A 20,854-nucleotide genomic window follows, 5' to 3' on the forward strand; every position below is an offset into this window, starting at 1 on the left:
ATAATGGCATGTATCTATTCAGTAGGTCTGTAATTTAAATAGTATCTTTGTTTGAATAATTTTTGTTTAGCCAGGTTTTTTCCTCTGGCTTTATGATGCTTTTCCTTCTCTCATCAGGCCCTGGGGAGGATTAAAAAAAGGCTGTGGAAGCAGCTATGCTACATGTTTACATCACCTGTTGTAGCTCAACAGAAGGTCTGCGTCCGGAGAGATGATGCAATTTTGATATCTTCCAACTTCTTTTCTTTTGCTTTCCCTTCCCTCCACTCTTACCAGTTAGTAGACTTTAATTTCAGATTCAAGCTTATGTTCTTCTCCTCAGCTGAGGAATTCTTGGAATTTCAGCACTCTGAGTCTCCTAGTACATCCTCTAGTTCACTCTGAACCCTGGCATAGCAATTAAGGACTTCAAGAGGATTTGGAAATCTTCAGTTGTGTTTTTGATTTTCCTGCCTTTCTGTGACCTTGTGCAAATGGGTCAGTCTCTGCTTTTCAATGGGAAGCTACAGAATTGACTTAAAGGCCACTTGGATGCATCTGTTGTCTTACGAACAAGATGACTTGATAAAAAAATGCATCCAAAAAGTTGCTCCTGTTCATTAAGACTGGATCTCGTCAAAGTCTCTAACAAGTAAAGCAAGTGTGAGGAGGAGTTGTTGAAAAATTGCTGGCTGTTTGCATCTTTATACAGTATCTTTATACAGTAGAACTTAGATTTCTTAAGTTTCTGTAAGTATATAGAGCCACTTGACAGACACGAAGGAAAGCTGCATACTGTTCACAGGCAGTGTTTGAAAGTTGTTGAAATACCTATGCTGAAATGCAACGTAGTCTTAACTCAGTCACAATTTCAGTAGCCCCTGCGTATGTGTTTTGGATCTAGACTGCAAGCAGTATTTGCTTGGACGTCACCAAGGTCCCAAGGATGTGGTGTCTCCTGACTTCATTCTCCTGCTGTCTTGGGGAGCAGTGGTGACATGTAGCTCCTGACCAGCCTGTCAGGTTCAAAATGATGCACTGCTTCCTCGGTAAAGACAGTTCATTTTCTCTGTGCTGTACCTGGTCCCAGTGCTAATGAGTCTTGCTTTGTGGGAGAATATTTACAAGATGGAACAAAAAAGGATTTTATGGGCTTTCATGCACAGAGAGAAACAGTACTTAAGTTCCTGCCAGCGCCAGTACCATATTTTCAAAGTCAGATGAGAATTTGTTTTACCTCCATGCTGCTCTTCATACTCATAACAAGAACTGTCATGGCATGATACAGATTCATAGCTGCTCTGAAGGAAAGCTGCAAGAAACCCAAGAAGTTAGTACTAGTAGAAAAACTTACTGATCTCCTTTCCAAATACAGAACAATGGTGTCTTTACAGTCAGCATGTGTTAAAAATATCTTTGAAAGAAAGAATGAGATTGTTCTCTAAGGCTAGTAATTTCTCATCTAAGGTCACTCTCCTTGCTGCTCTTTCTTTTTCAAAAGACATGACTTTTTACAAGCATAGAGATAGTAGGTGACATGGGAGTGTGCATAGCAACTTGTAGAAGTCAGGATGCTTTTCTGTTCAGATCTAGCAGCTATAGCTGATAACCTGAGCATCACTTTTCTTTGTTTCAGCAGTAATATCTCGATACTTCATAGCACAGGAAGAGGTGTCAGCTTCTCTGCAAGTGAGTAGTTTAGAAGTTTATACCTCTTTCTAAACAGAATCTATACTACCAACACTTTGTAGGACCCCTCATGACATGAATGGAAGGTGAGGGAAGACTTGGGAATATTTGAGAGTGGTTTTACAGGGGCAGGATGCTGCGTGGTTTCATTCTTAAAAGACTGGAAGATTCTACAGGCAGTATTGCATGTGTGTGTGTGTATGTATGTAGACACTAAAATATATGTACTATATACACACACACTCTTTTTTATGTGTGTATATATATGCCCTTTTTCATATATATATGCACATATGCTCACTATATACTTTACTAAAGGCTACATTGCTACAAAATATACATTGCTATACTTCACAAAGGTTATATCCCCAGTGTAGCCTTTCGTAAAGGAGGGCAAACTTGCTTAATTTTTCATACTGATTCTGTTTTCAGTTTTCTGTAGCCTCGATCACACAGCCATGGGAGATGATGTATTAGACAAGGTTTAAATAATACTTATGATTTTATGTGGCAGCATGGTTCACAATGGTGGTCACTCTGTGGTGTCAGTAACTAAGGTGGCAATTTTTATGTTGTTCTTTGAATTTTAGATAGCCCTGCTGCGAGTTGTGGGTTTTGGGATTGTGTTTTTCTTCTTTTTTTCATTTAGAAAAAGTTGTGTTTAGTCAGTATGAAGAAGCCAAATACTGTATCAAACATTAGGTTATTAGAGATCCTGCTTCTCTGTCAAAAAGGAAATTATCAGCTAAGATTTACTGTCTGGTTATAAATTGAGTCCTTTTAAACTAATATAGCTGCAAATTTCACAGGTGTAAATTTAATGACTGATGATTGGAAATGTGTATCCTTAACCACTTGTTAGTTATGCTTGTGTGGTAATTTAGGCTGCTCTTGTTTGTCTTCGTTATAGTGCTATATATAGCTAATCTGTGGTCAGCTGAGTAAGTGCAACACTTTCTCCTTTCTAGTCAGAGTTTCTTAAAACAGCAGTGTGAGTTGCAGATAACTTTAAATAATCAGTACCATGAAAAGCATTTATTAGAGGCCACTTACTGATCCAGTATTGCACATTGCTTTTATTTTTTTTCTCCTGTTCGGCACATAGTGTTTTTTGTGATTAACTGTTTGCATCAATTTCAGGTAAGTATTCAGTTCAGAGAAGAAGGAGATAGCAGCTCTTCAAAAAGAAAGAAAAGAAGGACAATGAGAAGGAAGGAAAGACAGAAGAGAAGAGTAGGAGGACAAGATAGGGTTAGTTCAGGGAACTGGGTGAAATAGAGTACAGAATGGGAGTATAATTATGTTTTCTTACTTAAGGAGGAGAAAGAGTTCTGCATTCTGTAAGCAGACCAAAGATTATAATATAAAAAACTTCAGTAAAAACTGTAATAAAAAAAATTGGTTAAATAAGGCTTGTTTTGTTGGGGGGGGGGGGGGGAGGGGCGGGGTTACCTGGTATGACAAATGACCACAAGATTGATACTTAACTCTTGTAGTTGCTACAGCACTGCAGTTGTTCTCTATCTCTGTTTTCACAGATGGTAGCAAGTTTTCTTGGTCAGGCAAGCATGGAGAAAAAGTACTCTTCAGAATATCATAAATATTTAAAATAATTATTGGGCAGCATTTTGGAAAGCGCCAAAATCATACTCTTCATCATGTAAGCAGTTTACTGTATGACCCAAAGAAGCCTGGTTGTATGATGTTCTGACTGTTGCTATCTTAGGTATGAGAGACCATTACCAAGGTGATAACTATCTCAACTCATGTCAAAAAAAAGTTAATTAGCAAGAGTCTACAGTAGTACGTTGTAAAGGCAGTTTAATCTTATTTGAAAATGGAGGCAGGAAAGCTCTGCCCTGTGAAAGCTTTTTATCTCACCCATAGTAAAAGCATAAATGACAGAGATGGGTTTTGCCCTTACCAAAATTCATTTTGCAGAGTTGCTAGTGGGAGGAATTCCTAGAGGTGACAGTTAAAATAACCACCTGCTTAGCACTGTCTATTGGCCAGTGTAGCTGGAGATGTTGATTCTTTAATGGTTCTTAATGTTATAATGTAATCTCTTTTGAGACTGAAGTGAAACTGTTTTGGCCTGAGCTCCATTGCTAAATAGATACTCATTTTAAAAAACAAAACAAAAACTGTTCCAGGATGCGTGTGAATACAGTGAGGATGACGAGCAGGTGGACATTGAGACCGTGGAGGAGCTTTCAGAGAAGATTAACATTGCCCGTCTGAAGGCCACAGCTGCTAATATCCAACCTTCCAAACAGAAGTAAGCATCCTTGGAGAGCACTACAGTTTTGTATTTTATTGATGAGCTGGCATTAAATGAACCTATTAAACAACAGGCTTAATGTGATGGTAAGATAAAGCAAGGCTTGTGTCAGGTCTTCCTGAGCACTGGTGCTTTCTGGTGTCTGAGGATGGGACTGTCAGAACTAAGAGTAGGTTCGAGGTGTCTTAGCCTTTTTTTTTTCTTTCCCCTCCCCTCTAATTAATTTGTTCATGGGGATGTGTATCTTGTAATGTAAAATTATTATGAGTGAATTGCCTCCCTTCCTGCAAACTGAATATGAGCAGGGTCATCTTTGTTTTAAATGTGATTTTGCAAGCTTTGTTTATTCTTGCTGGTGGACTTGTTATTTTTAGGCAGGAGCAGTCATTGGCTTAATCCCTGATCCTGTAAATGAAAGCTTTGTCTTTGGGACCATTGCCCCAGTGAAGAAAGTATTTTCTTACTTACATATAGTCTGCCATGGTTGGATAGCTTGGCTCTTTTTTTTTTTTGTTGTTCTGTTTTTGTTTGTTTGTTTTTGTTGCTGCCCTTGCATTTATAATGACAAAATGCAAAGTAAAAACATGGCTTACTTGAGGTATGTAAAGATGGTCATGGCTATTTCGCAGTTGCACCAAACAAAAGAATGGGGAACACTGCATCCTTAGTTCTTTTTGTTTGAAGAATTTTTTTGTAGAATTTTTTTGTAGAAACTTTGAGAAATCTGTTTGGTGATATTATATACCTCCCAGATAGTTCCTATTTTTTTTTCTTTCAAAGATACAGCTCAACTTTTATCCTTAGATGGTGACTTTGCTATAAATTGTGAAGATCTTTCAGTGAGAGAGAAAAACAGATGTCATGTTTTGTAAAAAAATAATTCTTTCAAGTATGTATTGTTCTTTGTTTTCTTGAAGCTCCTGAGATATAAGGAAGCTGTTATTATATATTAGGATAATAATAAATGTGAGGATTTTGGTTGGTTGTTCTTGGTGGGGGAGGGATTGCTCTGCCATCTGTATTGAATCTGTGTTTTTTAAAAAAAGAACCACAACGTAATAAAAAAAATACTTTCTGCAGCTAACAGTCACAGGCTGAATTTATTCTCTTTGGCATATAGCGAAATAGTTTGTCTTTTGCACTATGGATTAATTTTACAGCTTTCAGAACAGCTCAATTTTTTCCAGGATGATGGCATTGGAGGTAGAGTTCACTTTCTTGAGAAAGCTCAACAGTATCCTGCTTTCATGTAGTTATACAAGGAAGAGTTAATTTCAAGGGATAAAAATGAGCAATTCTAGGCTGTTGGAATGTAGTTAATGAGGATAGAGTGCATGAGATGAGTAGTGTTGGGAAAAACTTTCTACCTTTCTTCCAGATACCATGCTCGTAATTCTTCGGATGAAAAATTATCAGAAAAATCTACGAAGGTATATGTTTGCTCTCCTCTTTCCTTTTGGTATCACACCTCCATTTTAAAGATAAGCTTTCATCTCAAGTGCAACTCTTAACGTGATTTATCTACCTTCCATATATTTATGATTAAATGCAAGAAACCAAATGTGTATATGGGGGGAAGGGGCTCAGTCCAAATCTCATTAAAGAAAAAGGGCTGCTACTGGCTTCACTGGGTTTCAGATTCAGCTTTATGTACAGGAGGAATATCTGCCCTTTATTAGTATGTTTGCTTAGGTTTTGTGTTCTTGGCATAAATAATTTTTACAGCACACATAAAATAATGAACAACTGAGACATGTTTTCATGTGTCGAAGAAGACAGTATGTAGGATTATATAGGCACAGCACTGGGTGAAGGATTTCTGAAAACAATAGTTGAAATAATACGTATTTAGGCAAGTTAAAGATAACGCAGAATCCTTTCAAACCAAAACTCATTGCAATCCTTCTGAAGCTTATGCTGTATTTTAGGGTGGCTTTGAAGCCAGTTTCACTAACTGTCCATGATAACTATCTGTGGTGTACTTCATGTCAAATCTAGAGCTACTTGCTGGAGTGGGGTGGGGCTTTGAGGTGGGGTGTGAGCCTGGTGTATGTCTTATACATTAGAGCAGACTGGTATGTATGCTTTTGCCTGACATGGAGATGGGTTCCAGGATGCTCTGCCTGCCTTGCCTTCTCCATGTATTCTTCTCTCTGCCCTTGAAGTTACGGCATGAGGCCCTTCCTTGAAAGGATCCTAATGCCCAACGCAAGAGCAGATGCAGTTGCAGCCTTACTGTGCTCAGTCTGCCTATGAGGGCAAAATGGATGTCAAGAGCCAGGTTTCAGGAGACAGTCTGCAGATTCCTCCTAAGGCCAGCAGGCTCAGAAACAGTATCACTGGACTTGAGGAGTCTTTCCACTGATTCACTGGAGTCTGGAGCAGACCTAAAATGATGTAAAAAAACACATTAACACTACTTTTTAAGTATTACTTCGTCATTAAATAAATAGCATAATTGTACAAAACCTGTAAGAGTAATGATGAAATAACAAACGTTCAAATCTGTAGAAAGTAGTAATTATGCTTATTGCCTGTCAACCTTTTTGGAAACTTAAGCAAATTCAAAATCAGAGCCTGTCTTTGACACTTTCTGTTTCTTGGTAGATGCCTGCGGTGTAAGTTTCAATGCCGTCTTTCACATTCTTACCTACAATGTCTCTTGGCCCCAACGTCTATGTACCCATGAAACAAAACAGAAATCAGACTAGTTTAACTCCATGGAAAAATTCAAGCGTCCTATACTTGATGTGATTGTTTCATTCATTAGTAGACTTTTTTGACAAGCAAACAGCAAAAAAATTTGGCTCAAACATGCGTGATTTTGCTGTGATCCTGTGGTTTACCTAAGTAGCCTTGTATTGCAAAAAATAAAAGCTTATGAATAGAAGGGACTGCTCATGATCTTTTCCTTTCTCATGATCAATTTCTTTAGGGTTGATGTGATTATGTTGGTCATTTCTTGTTGGTCAGCATTTCATGCTTATTGCGTGTGCTTCTGACACTGAACTTTCATGAAGACGTAATAGCAGAATAGCATGACATGAAATCTTCAGGTATCTGTAGAAACCTTGTAAATCAGGCATGCCTTTGAACATTGTTTGCCATTACATTACCTTTTTTATTTAAACTGGTCAATACGGTTACTTCTCTAGCACAAACGTCGATTCCGGAACAGAAAGCTGAAGACTGAGGCAGAAGCCTTTGCTCATTACCGCCAGACACACACAGCAAATGAACGCCGACGACGTAATGAAATGAGAGATCTCTTTGAAAAGTTGAAGAGAACTCTGGGGTTACACAACCTTCCTAAGGTCTCCAAATCCTACATTCTCAAGCAAGTAAGTATTTTGAAGCTTAAATGAGGAGGAGAATCATTTAATGTGGACAGAGTAATTAAGCTAGTGTGAACTCTTTGAGTGAGTCCCAGTGATATTGTGAATAGAAAACTTCTGTCACCTTTACAGGACTCTAGAATAAAACAATATCTGAAAGAATCTGTATTCCTAAAAGCATAATCTGGATGACACAGATGCATGTTTTCAGATTAGCCCTCTCCTTGTTGTATTCTTTGTGAATTTAACCCTGGAAGGTTATGTCTTAATTCCTTAGCGGTTTACTGTGTACATCAGGCAATTTTGAAATACATTGAAGACTGACTTTTTTTTAATGCAGGAGAAGATAGCATTTCATTAAGTATTATACTGACATTAAAAACTTAATTGTAAAGATGTAAATGACAGGACACAAAACTTAAGTTGTAGATACATAATTATGCTTGTCAGCTGTACCTTGAAATTGTGGGATAGAAGGTTTTTTTCTTTAAAGTAGCTGAACTTTGGAGGAAGGACAAATAAGATGTTTATCACTTTTCAGCTTGCATTTAGGGAAAGCTGGCGTTATATGGTACTTCACATGCATTCTCTGAGTCCTGGTTTCTCAAGATGATGAAAATGTCTAAATAAATTTTGTAAACATTTCTGGGAAGGAAAATTATTTTATTATTTTGTGTATCGTTGGTTTATAAATCAGCTCCCTGATACTTTTCTAGGCCTATGAAGAAATCCAAGGATTGACTGATCAGGCAGATAAACTTATTGGACAGAAGAACTTAATGACACGCAAACAAGATGTTTTGATTCGAAAAGTATCCACGCTTTCAGGTGAGCCTGTTTTTTGGATACAGACTAGCTGGAATAATGAAAGAAAAGGCTTTTAAGAGAGGGAGTGAGGGAGTAATGCTCTGTGGATCCAGGTGAGTCATTAGTTCACATAAAATTTAGACTCTTGATGCTAAACAAAGACCTGCTAAGCTCTGACTCAGCGATACACTCATCGTGCTGATAAGAACTGCTTTTGTTTTCCTTTATGCCTAAAGGAAGTGTAGAATCATCTCTCTGGTGCAAGCCACAGGCTTGGGTTCCTGTGCATTGGGTATGCTTTAGTGGTGGGAAAAAAAGTCACTTTGTTCTGTCATTGGTCACTTCCAGAAACAGCTTTTCTGCTCAGCGCTTCACAAGTATACACAGCTGTCTTTGATCAGTACCAAAACCTCTGACTCCTTTGGTCAACTTTGCAAATAACTATCCTTGTACTGCTTCTCTGAGAACTAGTGCTACTAGTAGTGTCTAGAAGAAGGTAGCTCTGTCCACAGAAAAAAATTGCAGTATATTCTGAGCTGCTACTCATCTAGGCATTTCGAGACAAAACCATGTTGTATTTATTGTGTCTTTATGTCTCATTTGGAGGTGTAGGAAAGCTGTGACACGTGCAGCCAGTGCCAAAATGTGTATGAACAAACAAAACATTAAATTGTTCTTGTAATCTTCTTACTGTCTGGGAATAAAAACAGGAGACTACCCGCAAAGTAGAAATGAAAGATACTTAAATCTTGTGTATTTATGTGAATCAGTGCATGTATATTTGAGGTACTTGGTTAAAAAAAAAAAAGAAAAAAAAAAAAATGTTTTAGTGAACCCTCATCTTAATCCAGAAATGTATTCCCTGCCTTTTGGGCAGGGAATGAAAGTAAATAACTTCACAAAGTAGTTTCCTGATCTTTTGCATTCCTAGTGAAGTACCTCAAAACTGATGAAGAAAAAATCCTCTCTCAGGAGAGTCAGTTAAATATAGTCTTAATTAAAGATAGACTATGATGTTAGAACATAAATACTAAGCAGGAAACAAGCCAGTAGAGTTATTTCAACTTTGATCATATTAAATTGTGTGCATCTGCAGAAAACAAATTATTTATAAAATCTTTGGTTTTGTTCAAGATTACAATTTTCATGTCAATGGTAAACTGTATGTGAGTTTACCTCTAAATGTCGTTTGAGTAACAGGGTCCATTAGTCCAAGAAATTTCATACCAGATAAAGGTAACATTTTGTCTGGTAGTCATACATTTATCGGTAGGAGAGATGTGAGGTTTTTTTCACAGCTGTGGATATTTTCATATGGTACTTGTTCAGCAAGAGCTAGTGCTTGTCCAAGCTGATTTCTGCTCATCAAAGTTGCAGATAAATTCTAAAACATATGGATGTTTCTGAAGAAAAAAAAAATCTTGGAATAAATAGGTAATGACTTCCCTCTGTTACTAAGTATGCTATTTACTTGGTGGGGGTTATCTATTGTATAGTAGTTGAATGGTGTCAACTTAATAGATTTTTAGGTCTGTCTTCAGCTCTTTAGTTTTGGAAAGGGAGTTTGAAGATAGGTTGACTCTTTGATAATTTTTCTGTAGGGAAGACAGAAGAGGTTGTCCTGAAGAAGCTAGAATATATTTATGCCAAACAAAAAGCAGTAGAAGCACAAAAAAAGAAGAAACAAGCTGAGCCAGAGGAATCTGTTGTAACCTCAACTGCTAGCACACAGCAAGAAGGATCTTCTGCTCCCTCCAAAGAACTGGCCCAAGTGGCTATGACAAATAGAAGAGGCAAGCCATTGATACTCACCAGAAAAGGAGTCCATGCCACAGGTAGGCTAAAAGCGATGCACATTTCGCATAAAGGGGAGACAGACACTGAAGGAGCACCCCATGGGAGGGTAGAATGCTAGCCTGCTTGTGCAGGCAACTTCATTCTTGAAGCAGAGTTGAGTATAGGACCAGGAAGTGTCCATCCAGTAGGTGTGGAAACCATTTGTTTTCAGTAAGGATGAGACCAACACTACTGAGGTCTTCAGATGAACGTGACTTTTGAGTTTCAGAATGATGGGAAGTAAATTCCTATTAAGCTGTCCTTTGGTCTCATGGAGTTTCACTGCAATCCTGCAGTAATTTCTGAGAGTCAAAGGTGGTGGTTCTTCTGCTGACTCAAAACCTGAAGCTCAACCCCCAGAATACTGGAGTTGCTAGAATAGATTCAGTTTTTAAAGCATCTTTCCCCAAACAAGCTAGCTCTCAAGGTGGTGGAAGACTTGCTCTTAAATTAAATGACAGAATTGTCAGACACCTGAGAATTTTTTTGGAGCTGAGAACTTGTGGAGAAGTATTCAGCATTTATGGAGACTTTTGCACCATAAACGTAGGAAGGAACAAAAGAATGGCAGAAATCCAAACTTTCATGGTAGTACTACTGTAATACTCTGTAAGGATCTGGTGATGTTTCTTATTTTGGTAATAATAAATAGACCTTACCTGAAGTGGTCTTGGGCTTTTATAAACAACCGATCATTCTGGTTTCCCAAGCCTCATTTTTGTCCAGTCCTGGGGAAGTTTGGCATCAGAATTTGGATGTAGTGAGAGAACTTCCTTTCTTTCTTTGGACTGAACAAGTCCCCTTTGTAATTGCAGCAAGACTGCTCTGATATTTGATCAGGATGCCACTCTGGAACGTTAGGATTGTTACGCTGCACGAAGAGATAGTACAGACTGGCTCTAGCTGTGTAGGTGAGGTTCCTGGAGCCTGCATAGCTTCTGCAGCAGCTTTCTAATCTAGGGCTTGTAAACCTTCTAGCTGGAGTTCCTCCCACAACTGTACTTAACGCTGGATCGCAGGATATCATTTGCCATCAAGGGTGCTATGCCAGAATAAATTACTGATTTACATATTTCTTTTTTACAGAGGACACCTCATCCTCTCTTACACTAACTGCTGCAAGCCTAGTGATGACTCCACAGGGGCAGGTACTTACACTGAAGAGCCCACTGGTACCAGGGCAGGTAGCAGCTGTTCCTTCCACACTGTTGCAAGCTGAATTAAAGCCTCGAGTTGTCAGTACTACCATGACAGCACAGCCAGGTATGATCATGTGAGAACATGTTCATGAAAATCAATATAATGCTGTTCATAGCAGTTTACAAAGTAACGTGTTATTTAATATTTGCTTTAATTTTGGGGTTTTTTTTTTTTACAACTTAACTGACTGAGGTAGAACCTGACTGATAAGAGAGATTTGATATAATTAACTCAAACTATCAGTTTATCAACAGGTAAGTAAAATCTGTTAAATTGTCATTATTCCCAAATTAGGGAAACCTAGGGAAGATTTCCTAATCACCTAACCAATCTATATTTCTATTTTTTACCACTTTCAGGTGATATTACAGTGTAAAGTCTTGCCTAGAAATGCAGGGCTCTTATTTTCCAGGCTTAATTGAGTATCTGAAAGGCTCTTGTTTCCACCTCACCCTCCCTTCCCCTTTTCTTGGATAAGGTATTGCTTCTGTGATGATTCAGCTGCCAGGATCAACAGTTCCTGTCCAAGTAAAAGGAATCCTTACTAACTCTACTATTCCCATTACACTGTCAACTGTTGCTGGAAACCCAGTGCCCTCAACAGTAGTATCAGCTCCAGAGCCCCATTCAGGTAGGCTCTTTGTTTTTTATGGATCTTTTTGCTTGCATGCAGGGAACATTATCCTTGCAAAAATGAAGGTAAATTGTTTTCTCACTAGGAAGTAATGATAGGTATTATTGTCTGGGTATTCAAAGAAAATCACTATTAAATGTTTTGAACAGTTTAGAGAGGCCTCTAGGGAATTATAGATGAGAGCTTTTTAACTTTTCTTCACCTCACTGAGCCTTCTTGCCCTCAGCAAAATCAGAGTACGTGGGGACTGGAATGTGTCTGTGGTGTAATGCATCCTACTGGGGAAGCTGCAGTGCAAAGTGGTGGTGGGGCTGTTGAAAATCTTTGCCTGTTACATCCAAGCTCTTACTCTGGCACAACCCCTTCCCATACCTGCCAGCTCTGCTCCCCGTTGGAGAGAGGTTTTTCAAGACTGAGTACTGTACGTTGAGTCTAGGCGTGGGGTGGTTCCTGCCAGTGGAGTGCTGCTTGCTGTCTGTTGTGTTAAAAGCAAGCCACTCGCTTTCTGCTTCATTGCAGTCATTTGGTCATAATGAAAAAGGAAAGTTCACTTCAGATTTGGGGCTGGGAAAAATCTGAGTGCTATAAATAGGAATCTGCTTGGAGGCAAAAAGTAAGTAATCGCGTAGTCCCTGAAATGCTTCTGTAATATTGTGCACAAAACCAGTATTGCAAAATGTGAACATAAAAGTAAAGCATGAAAAAACAGTAAGGGAGAAAATTGTCCTTCTGTTTTTCCTTGTGCATCACCGTCAGAATTGTAAGCATTACAGTTACTTGAATTTGTGCCAGCCTGCTGAAGGAAGGGACTGGGCAAGTGATTCTGGGATAATAGATGTGGAGCTTGCTGTTGTTCTACAAGTTGAAAGTTAAGCTATTAGTGTTTTAAGGCTTCACTTGACCAAAACTGTGTAAGCAGTTTAAATTGTGAATAGCAGCTTACTTGAGGAAGACCTGAAAGTGAGCAAATTATATTTAATAAGGAATTATCTTGCAGTTAGCATGGATCCTGATGGATACTGCTTTGTTTGGTTTTGCAGAAAGCGAAGATTCATTCATGATGCCAAAGATTGTTAATGTGACATCACTGGCTGCTGAGGGAAGCATGAGTCTAAACCTGAATAGAAACAAAAACTCTAGTATAACAACAGCTGCAGGTACTCAGGCTTCTGAGAAATCCTTGGTTGTAGCACCCCTTGAAAGTAGGAAGAGTGATAGCATCCTTTCAGAAGAAAAAGCCAAACCATGTCCTGGAGACAGTGGCGGAGATGGAAGAAATACCACAGGTCCCACAAAAGTTTTCTTTGAAAATAAAGATGGCTTTCCGCAGCTCCGGAACGTAGCGTGTACAAAGGAACCTCCAGAGTCCTTTAGCAAAAAGCTCTGCATTGGTGAGTTTGTAGGAAGCCAAGCCAGGAGGAAAGACAGTGATCCTGGAGGGGAAAGATTAAAATCTAAAGAACTGCCATTCCGCAAGCTGCAGATCAAAGATTCCATGATAGAAATGGAATTGAGGAAAGTAGCGTCTGCAATGGAGGAAGCAGAACTGGATGCAAGTGAGTTACTGAGCAGCATTGAGGAGAGTGATGACACTGATGAAACCCTCACTTCACTGCTCAATGAGATTGCCTTCCTCAATCAGCAATTGAACGATGATGCTTCAGCTATGTCAGAACTGCCCAGCACTCTAAACTCAGATTTCTCTCGTGAAGATGCAGAAGCTCGTCGGGGAACAGCCAGTGATCTCACAGCTGCAGATGGGTCTTCCTTCCAGTTTGGCCATTTGGGAGGCAGTTTTAAGGACCTTTCTGAAGTTCCAGAGGGTGGTGGCTCTATAAGCCCTCTCCTGCTGCACCTGGAAGATGATGACCTTACTGACGGGGACAAGAACTCTGGGGAGCCTTCGTCTGAAGCAGATGTTTTAAAGATAGTAATAGGTGCTGAAATGAAGGATCCACTTCCCAATCTGTCCGTAACCAGTGGTGGGAATGGCAAAACTGTAACAACCTTGGCAGAGACCACTAATGTGACTCCACCAGTTTTGCAGATGAAAACTAATCTAGAAGCTAGTAATGCTGACACTTTGTGGAGGCCCATGCCCAAGCTAGCACCACTTGGCTTAAAAGTGGCAAGTCTGCCAGTGGACTCAGAAGGGCAGAGTAATAAAGTGATGCCCTTATTGGCACCTGTAGTTGCAAAACTGGCACCCAGTGGGGCAAAAACTTCATTACCTGCAACTGTTCAAGAAGGACAGGATAACAAAGTGATGCCCACTTTAGCACCTGTGGTTATGAAATTGAGTACTACTGGGACCTTGCCTTCAAATTCAGCAGGCAAATAAATGCATATATCTTTTATCAGAGACTGGAATGGAGATCTGGAGCAGTGTGAACCAGTGTCAGAGTTCGGCAACCTCCCTTGTCTGCAACACTCGTTTTCTGTATGGCATCAGCACTCTGTTCATATGAGGGCAGGCCCCAAATTGAGAAATAAGTGCTATGAAACTTTAAGCATGTTGACATATTTTTACTTCACTGTTGTATTCTGGGTGTTCTCCTTCCCCTTCACAAAACAAGGAAGATGATCTATAACCATTGCTGGGCACATGGTATCCTTCCAAAATTGGGTACTTCACAAAAATAGTTTGTCAAAGGACTGAGAAACCTAGGCTATTGAAAGAGATGTCTTCTTCCCCCCCCCGCCCCGCCCCCCGCCCCTGGTAGGGAGGCAGCTGTCTTGTTGAGGAAAAAATCTGGATTACTTTTTTTTGTACCAGGCAAATTATCTATGCAGAAATGGGATTATTCACATTTGCTGTTTTTAATGTTTGCAGAATATGATGAATGTGCAGAAATGAGATTGCGGTTACTCTCAAACTTGTTACCTAGAGCAGCAGAAGGGAAATCTGAGACTGTGCAGAGGGCTGAAGTGAGAAGTGTTTGTTCTTTGGTGCTAGATAGTTCTCTGGCAGAGACTCTTTTTAGGAGCTTATGCACAGAAGATTTTAATAAACATCTATAACTCTCACTACATGGGGAAGAAAATTATATTTCCCAGTGTAATTAGAAGTAGGACAGTATGTTAACTTTAATAAAACTACTAAAAAAACCCCCTCACTTTTGCCTCCTGCCCCTATACAAATACTCCCTCCTTTGATGCTTAGGGCATCTGGAAGGAAAAATTACAGAGAGTAGAAGAAAGTTGGGCACCCTATTGCTACATTTTTAACTACATTGCTAAAGTAGCTTGAGTGTTTTCACAGTTCTTGTCTTCTTTCCTCCTGTCATTCTTCAAGATGTATTTGGTGGCTAGGAATGTTAATAGGAAGTGTTGCTTCATAAAAATACAGAACACTTTCAGGACTGTTGTAGTCTAGCAGAAATGAGCGAGGTGTATATGTGAATGTATATATGAAAATATGTGTATATCTTTCCAAACCTTCAATTTCTTTATAAATTCAGGAAAGGTACTCAGAGGTTTCTCACTGCATTTGCACAAGCTGTGTATAGCAAAAAAAAAGTCAACAAAAATGCTCATTACCAGGGAAATAGGGCAGTATTGAATCACAAGATGTATTTTTTATTCTTCTCTGCCACTGCTTACTCAATAACCTGTAGATACTCTTCACTGTTCAGCTGTTGGATGTGAAGGGCCTACAGACTGTAAAGATATTTATATTTTTGTACACAATTTTTGTTTTAATAGTTTTCTTGACAAATGAAATTTTCAGCCTAGGAGAGATGATTTGTTAATGAGTGTATACACAATCTTTTCCTATCAAGTTTGTAAATATGAGTTATAGTGCGCTAGAGGGGCTTCTTAACTGCTCCGAAAAGGTAAAAAACGTTGCCATGAAAATTATACAGAAATTGGTGGTGCATTTTGCTTTATGATTAGGAATGTAATCCCCTGTCCTACTGTTCCAGCAACAGCAGCTGGGATTTCCCCCCTGAAATTCCCCATCTGTGGTGATGCAGTAAGGCAGGAATTTCATCTTCCCAGCACTGAGGTTGTGCAGGTGTTGAGAGTGATGTTCTTCCACAGTTAGGGAGCAGTGTTTGTACACAGTGCAACCATACGCCCTGTTCAGTAAGCTGCATCTTCTGGATCTGTGTCTAGGTTAGATCCACCAGAGGATACACGTACCTTGGGTGTTTCCTCATCTTTTTTATGATTTTATATTATGCTGCAGAGGTGAGAAGCCCTTCAAGCTCAGTATGCGTAAAGTTACTCCAGAGCCTACATAAAAAAGGTTCTTCACCTGGCCATTCTAAATGGTGTGTTTTAAAGCAGTTACATATAACTCTTTATTGCCTTTTGCATATTTACTGTTTTAATATTTGATACAAGTCCTGTATTAGTGATTTGGAGAAGAGAGTATAGGTCAGCATGAGAGTCATGCACGGTCTTACAGTTGTCAATGAATGCCTTAGAAAAGGGAATTTACAATATGAATAAGTATTTAGACATACGTTGCTTATTAAAGAATTTTAACCTTATTTTAAACCAATGGAAATCTGGAGTAACTAAGTTAGTTTAGTGGCACTACATCAGACTTAAATTTATTTACCTGGGAATCTGGTTCTGAGCATTTCTAATAGGCTGAAGTTGCTTATTTTTTTACCTACGGCAGTTTGTTTTGCCAATAGATTGCATTCCTCCTATGCGTGAAACAGCAACCAGGACTGTGCTGTGATTCCTTTCAGATTCCTAATCACTGACCTTTCTTTCTGCACCCCATCCTTTTATGGTTCCAAATGGCTGATTTTAATTACGGAATTGTGTGCTAATCATATCTGAATACTTTTTAAAAGTATGTGTGCTTTGCACACTTCTGCTGTGGGACAGAGAAAGCTGTAACATGAAAACCTTTCAAATACTATCTAAAATAAATGCTGTACTTTTGAGGATGTTTTGTCCATTATCAAGGTAATGGAAAATGCCTGGATGTATTTACTGTTTGGCACTGGGCAGTAAGGAATTTTACTGCAATAAAAATGTACTGTGTAAAGATGACAGCAAAAATTTTTGGTTCCTGAACATGATTACTAAATTAACTAAGAACAGACCCCAAATTTGGCTGCAAAAAGTGGTAGTTGGTGCAGTTCCAAGAAGGATCTATGATGGGTTCTACCAGGCAACAAAGCACGTTCGAAATGCTCTTAGTTTTTGCTCTCCTTGTTCCACCATCTCATGTCTGCAGCTTAATATTTTGCTATGAATTTAAATGCTGACTCTCTTTTTTTGCTCTTCCCTCAAGCTCCCATTGCTTTGGAACAAACCTTTTAAAAATTATATATGCTGTCTTTTGAGGCAATAATGCAAGAATATGACACGTAATGAAAAGATTTTAGAATCAAGAGAACAAAGGAAACCCCTGCAAGGCGCACGTTCTCACTAGACCAAGAGACCTGGAGATTTTCTTTGTTTTTTACACATCTGTAAATAGACGGGAATGTTTTTAAGAATATAATGAAATGTCAGATTTAGCTTTTTTCCTTTTATATATTAAAATATATCTTTCCCTCTTTTCTGCTTTTGAAAAATTGATATTTTTGTAGAAATCTAACAGTACAGGACTCTCAAATAACTGTATGTGAGGGACAAAGTGTAAAACTAAAATAAACCAATCGAGGTCGACTAGAAACTGGCTTTGAAAGTTTATTACAGGGAGGGAGAGGGAGCAGAAATGACGTGGTGGTGTGCTGTTGGTGACACGTGGCATTGGACCTGAGCAAATGACACACACGTATACTCTGAGGCAGAAGTTTTGGCAATGCAAACATCTGGGTTTTGGTTCAAGTAATCAGACAACTCGGAGGAGATTTCTCTCTTTAGTCTTGAGCAGTATGCAGGACACGTTATTGGTTGTAAAAAGGGATTTTGACTTGCTAAATGCAGAAAAGGTACTGAAGGGGCTTTATTTTCACCAAAATGCATCTTAAGCAGGAAGCCAATGGGGTTAACATTCAATCATGGCATAAAAAGGAAAAAAAAACCCAACAAGTCCACATAAAATCACTCTCCAGTCTCCCTCCCCCAACCCCAAACTTAGACTAAGCCTTTGTATGTTTACTTTAGAGAAGTTGTACAACACAGCTGTCTTTATGGGAACAAGTCTGAAGATCTGTCTCCAAGTGAAGTGTCAGAGGAGACACTTTTTTAGAAGAAACAGATAAAATACCTGTAATGAGTCACTGTCTATCACTTCCATATCCATTAAATGGAAGATAACACACTTGCTAAATGTGTTGGGTTTGTTTTTTTCTTTTTTTAAAGTAGTAAATGTCTACAAATAAGCAAGTTTGACTTACAGACCTCAGAAAATACAATGAAGAGAACAGTTATGCATGAGGGTAGGTGATGGACTGGAGAAGAGATGTTGCAGATTTTTTTATTTTTTTTTAAAGGGGAAGATCGGATCTCACAGGAGAGAATGAATAATAATGGGTGATACAGTCAGGTAATGTATTTTTGAAAACTTCTGATGAAACCCTTCAGCAAGGACTCATCCCATGACTCCTTATGTTAAGGGGTAAAGTTACTTCTTGAAATAGAAAGGAACATAAGCGTAAGGTATATCCAGTCAGGCTTGCAATGGAAAGAACCTATCAATAAAGTCCCGTGATGATCTGTGCTGGGGACTTATGTTTTCCAGCATATTCATTGTGTTCTTGGAAACACAGATGATGGTACAAATAAGTTCGGTTGACTACTTGACTATGAAAAGTTACAGGGAGCCTTTGCAATAACTGATTTAAGGCCAGATTTGAGTCCATAAATGCAACCCAAAAATGTGCAGAGGACCAGTTTGTCTGTAATTAGCAACAAATGGAATCTAAATTAATTACTGTCATTTGGGATCATGGTAGTGGAGGAATTGTGGCTATGTGATCACTTAAGCTCAGTGCATCATTTACTTGCCCTTTTAACTGCTGCTACAGACCAAGAAGGTGTCGTTACACCACTGTGTACTTGGTTATCCCTGTGCATTTGAATTTTGTGTTGCCTCAGCCAGCACCTTTGTTGTCCATCTTGGGTCTCTTGGGAGTTGGAGGCCCCTGACAGGTGACAGCTCTTTTGGAGGTCCCTCCTCTTAATTTTGAAACAGAATTCTACCCCTAGAAAGATCTGGAGTCTCCATTTGTCTGATAGTCTTTTCTGACGAAGAGGAAGGCCGCAGTCTGTCCTCGCCAGCCGCCTGGGCCTCGCAGGCTGCCAGCACAAACAGCCTGTGCAGCATTTCAAGCAACTGGAAAGGCCTTTGCAGCCATACAACCTCCAGCATGCTCATCAGCACAAGCACGTCCCTATGCCAGCGAGGCCTCCAGGACCTATGGTTATGTCTGTCAGTAATCCATTTATGCATCCACCCCACCAGCCTGGAGTGTCGGGCCTGCATTGGTGTGTATGTGAACGGCCCTGCCCTCCCCTGTTTCAGCGAGGCTGCGCTCTAACAGCCCCTTGCTGGCAGCAGGATTCCTGTGATACAAAGCACAAGCAAAGACCTCTCCTTGCTTTAGCAGTGTTCACTTACCTCACTCATCTTGCTCTTGTGAGGGGTCCCTGTTTTTTGTAGGACTCTGTATACAGGACTGTGGTTCCTGGAGGTTACAGCTGTTGGCCCTGGCTCTCCTCTGGTGAAAAGCAGATGCTGGAAATCAAAGCTGAGGGACTTGAACCCAGAGGCAAATTTCCAACAAGCTGTCGTTGCAGCCTTTGCTTCTTAGCATGAGGGTAGCAGCCAGCCAGACCAGGATCCCTGCCTGTGTGAGATGTGGACATGAAGGGGGGTTGTATCAACACCACCCTAGCGAAGGCGGGGGGTCAGTAAGGGCAGCCGTGCCTGTCTGGCCACAGTCACAGGCTACGTGGGTGTAAGCGGGAGGGCTGCAGTGCTGCAAGAGCAGGGCTCGCTCTCTCCTGTGCCAGCCTGCTGGGACCAGCTCCGAGGAGGAGACAACGAGCTCTTCTGCGTGTTTTTTGACTTGCTTCCTTCTCTCTGGCAGGGGTCAGGGATCCTGCCTACTCGCTGGCCTCGGTGCCCCTGTAGTTCCCCCGTCCAACACAGAGGGGTGCCCCTTGCAAGCGCCGCAGCATGCTGTGCCTTGCGGGCTAAAACCAGGCAATTAAATAGCAGCTAAAAAAAGATACACAAACATAAGCCGTATGCCATTTTTAGCGGCTTTCAGTTGTGATTAACTCCTTAGACAACAGCTGTATGAAACAACTTGCCTGGCTTCTTGGCTCTTCCTGAGCTGTTCCTCTCTCGCCAAACCCAGGGCCTGAGGGCCTGCTGGGGCAGAGCTGTGTTCGCCGCGACGCAGCGAAAACCGTGAGGTGTGCGGCTCTGCCCCTGTTTCTCCAGTGCACAGGGCTGTACGGGTGCAAAGCTTTTGGGCAAGGTCTGTAGGCTGGCATGGATCTGCACAGCTTACATTAGCAACGGGCTCCAGTTGCAGCTGAGGCTCCTCAGGAGCCTCTGCAAGGATATAAAATACTTCACATGGCTGAGGTGCCAAAGGACCTGGAAAATGGACTTTGGATCTCTGGCCTTTGGGATCCAGTCATCTGTGATTGTTATTAGAAAAAAATGTAAAATGTCCCCAGCGTTATCACCAATCAGCTTAAACTGTGCTGGATCCAATCCACCTAAAAAACTAAATGGGAGGATGAATGTATGACAAAAGCTCAGCGGTTTCTGGAATAGCACAATGTGTTTTCAGCCCATGGGGTCTGGGTGACTGATGACCCCTGCCCTTCCCCTGGACCTTCTACAGCGTGAAAATATGATCAAGACTTGTTTGATTTGTAGCTACTTGATTGTTCTGATTGACAAGAAGTCCATTAGCAGGACAGTAACAGCTTTACAGGTGTTTTTAGGACAGCACACCATTGTTCCTCCCAAGGACTGAGCGTGGCTGTTGCAGCAGCATGTGCCGCTGTAGCCTCCAGTTCAATGCCTGGCCAGGATTTCCTGCAGCAGTAGGAGAGAAGGGTGGGTCTGTGCTGGAGGTGATGAGGTCGTTTGGCAGAAGCAACTGGGGAAGTTGCCACCAGCTCTTGCACCACCCATTCCTTGCTGCCTCCACA

At 40.3% G+C, this 20,854-nt stretch overlaps 1 protein-coding gene across 1 annotated transcript in view; it reads left to right on the forward strand.

The window, feature by feature from the left end:
* MGA (MAX dimerization protein MGA) overlaps window positions 1-17,408 on the forward strand; it is a 65,185-nt gene extending 47,777 nt beyond the window's left edge. The window contains exons 18-25 of the mRNA XM_050898388.1: window positions 3,822-3,946; window positions 5,328-5,379; window positions 7,105-7,290; window positions 8,001-8,112; window positions 9,693-9,926; window positions 11,014-11,190; window positions 11,606-11,758; window positions 12,802-17,408. Coding sequence (XP_050754345.1) covers window positions 3,822-3,946; window positions 5,328-5,379; window positions 7,105-7,290; window positions 8,001-8,112; window positions 9,693-9,926; window positions 11,014-11,190; window positions 11,606-11,758; window positions 12,802-14,102 — 2,340 coding nt within the window. The 3' untranslated portion in view covers window positions 14,103-17,408. The remainder of the gene's footprint in view (window positions 1-3,821; window positions 3,947-5,327; window positions 5,380-7,104; window positions 7,291-8,000; window positions 8,113-9,692; window positions 9,927-11,013; window positions 11,191-11,605; window positions 11,759-12,801) is intronic.
* Window positions 17,409-20,854: the final 3,446 nt, after the last annotated feature.

Source organism: Gymnogyps californianus, chromosome 5 (genome assembly GCF_018139145.2).
Source record: "Gymnogyps californianus isolate 813 chromosome 5, ASM1813914v2, whole genome shotgun sequence".
In the NCBI taxonomy this organism is placed as follows: Eukaryota; Metazoa; Chordata; class Aves; order Accipitriformes; family Cathartidae; genus Gymnogyps; species Gymnogyps californianus.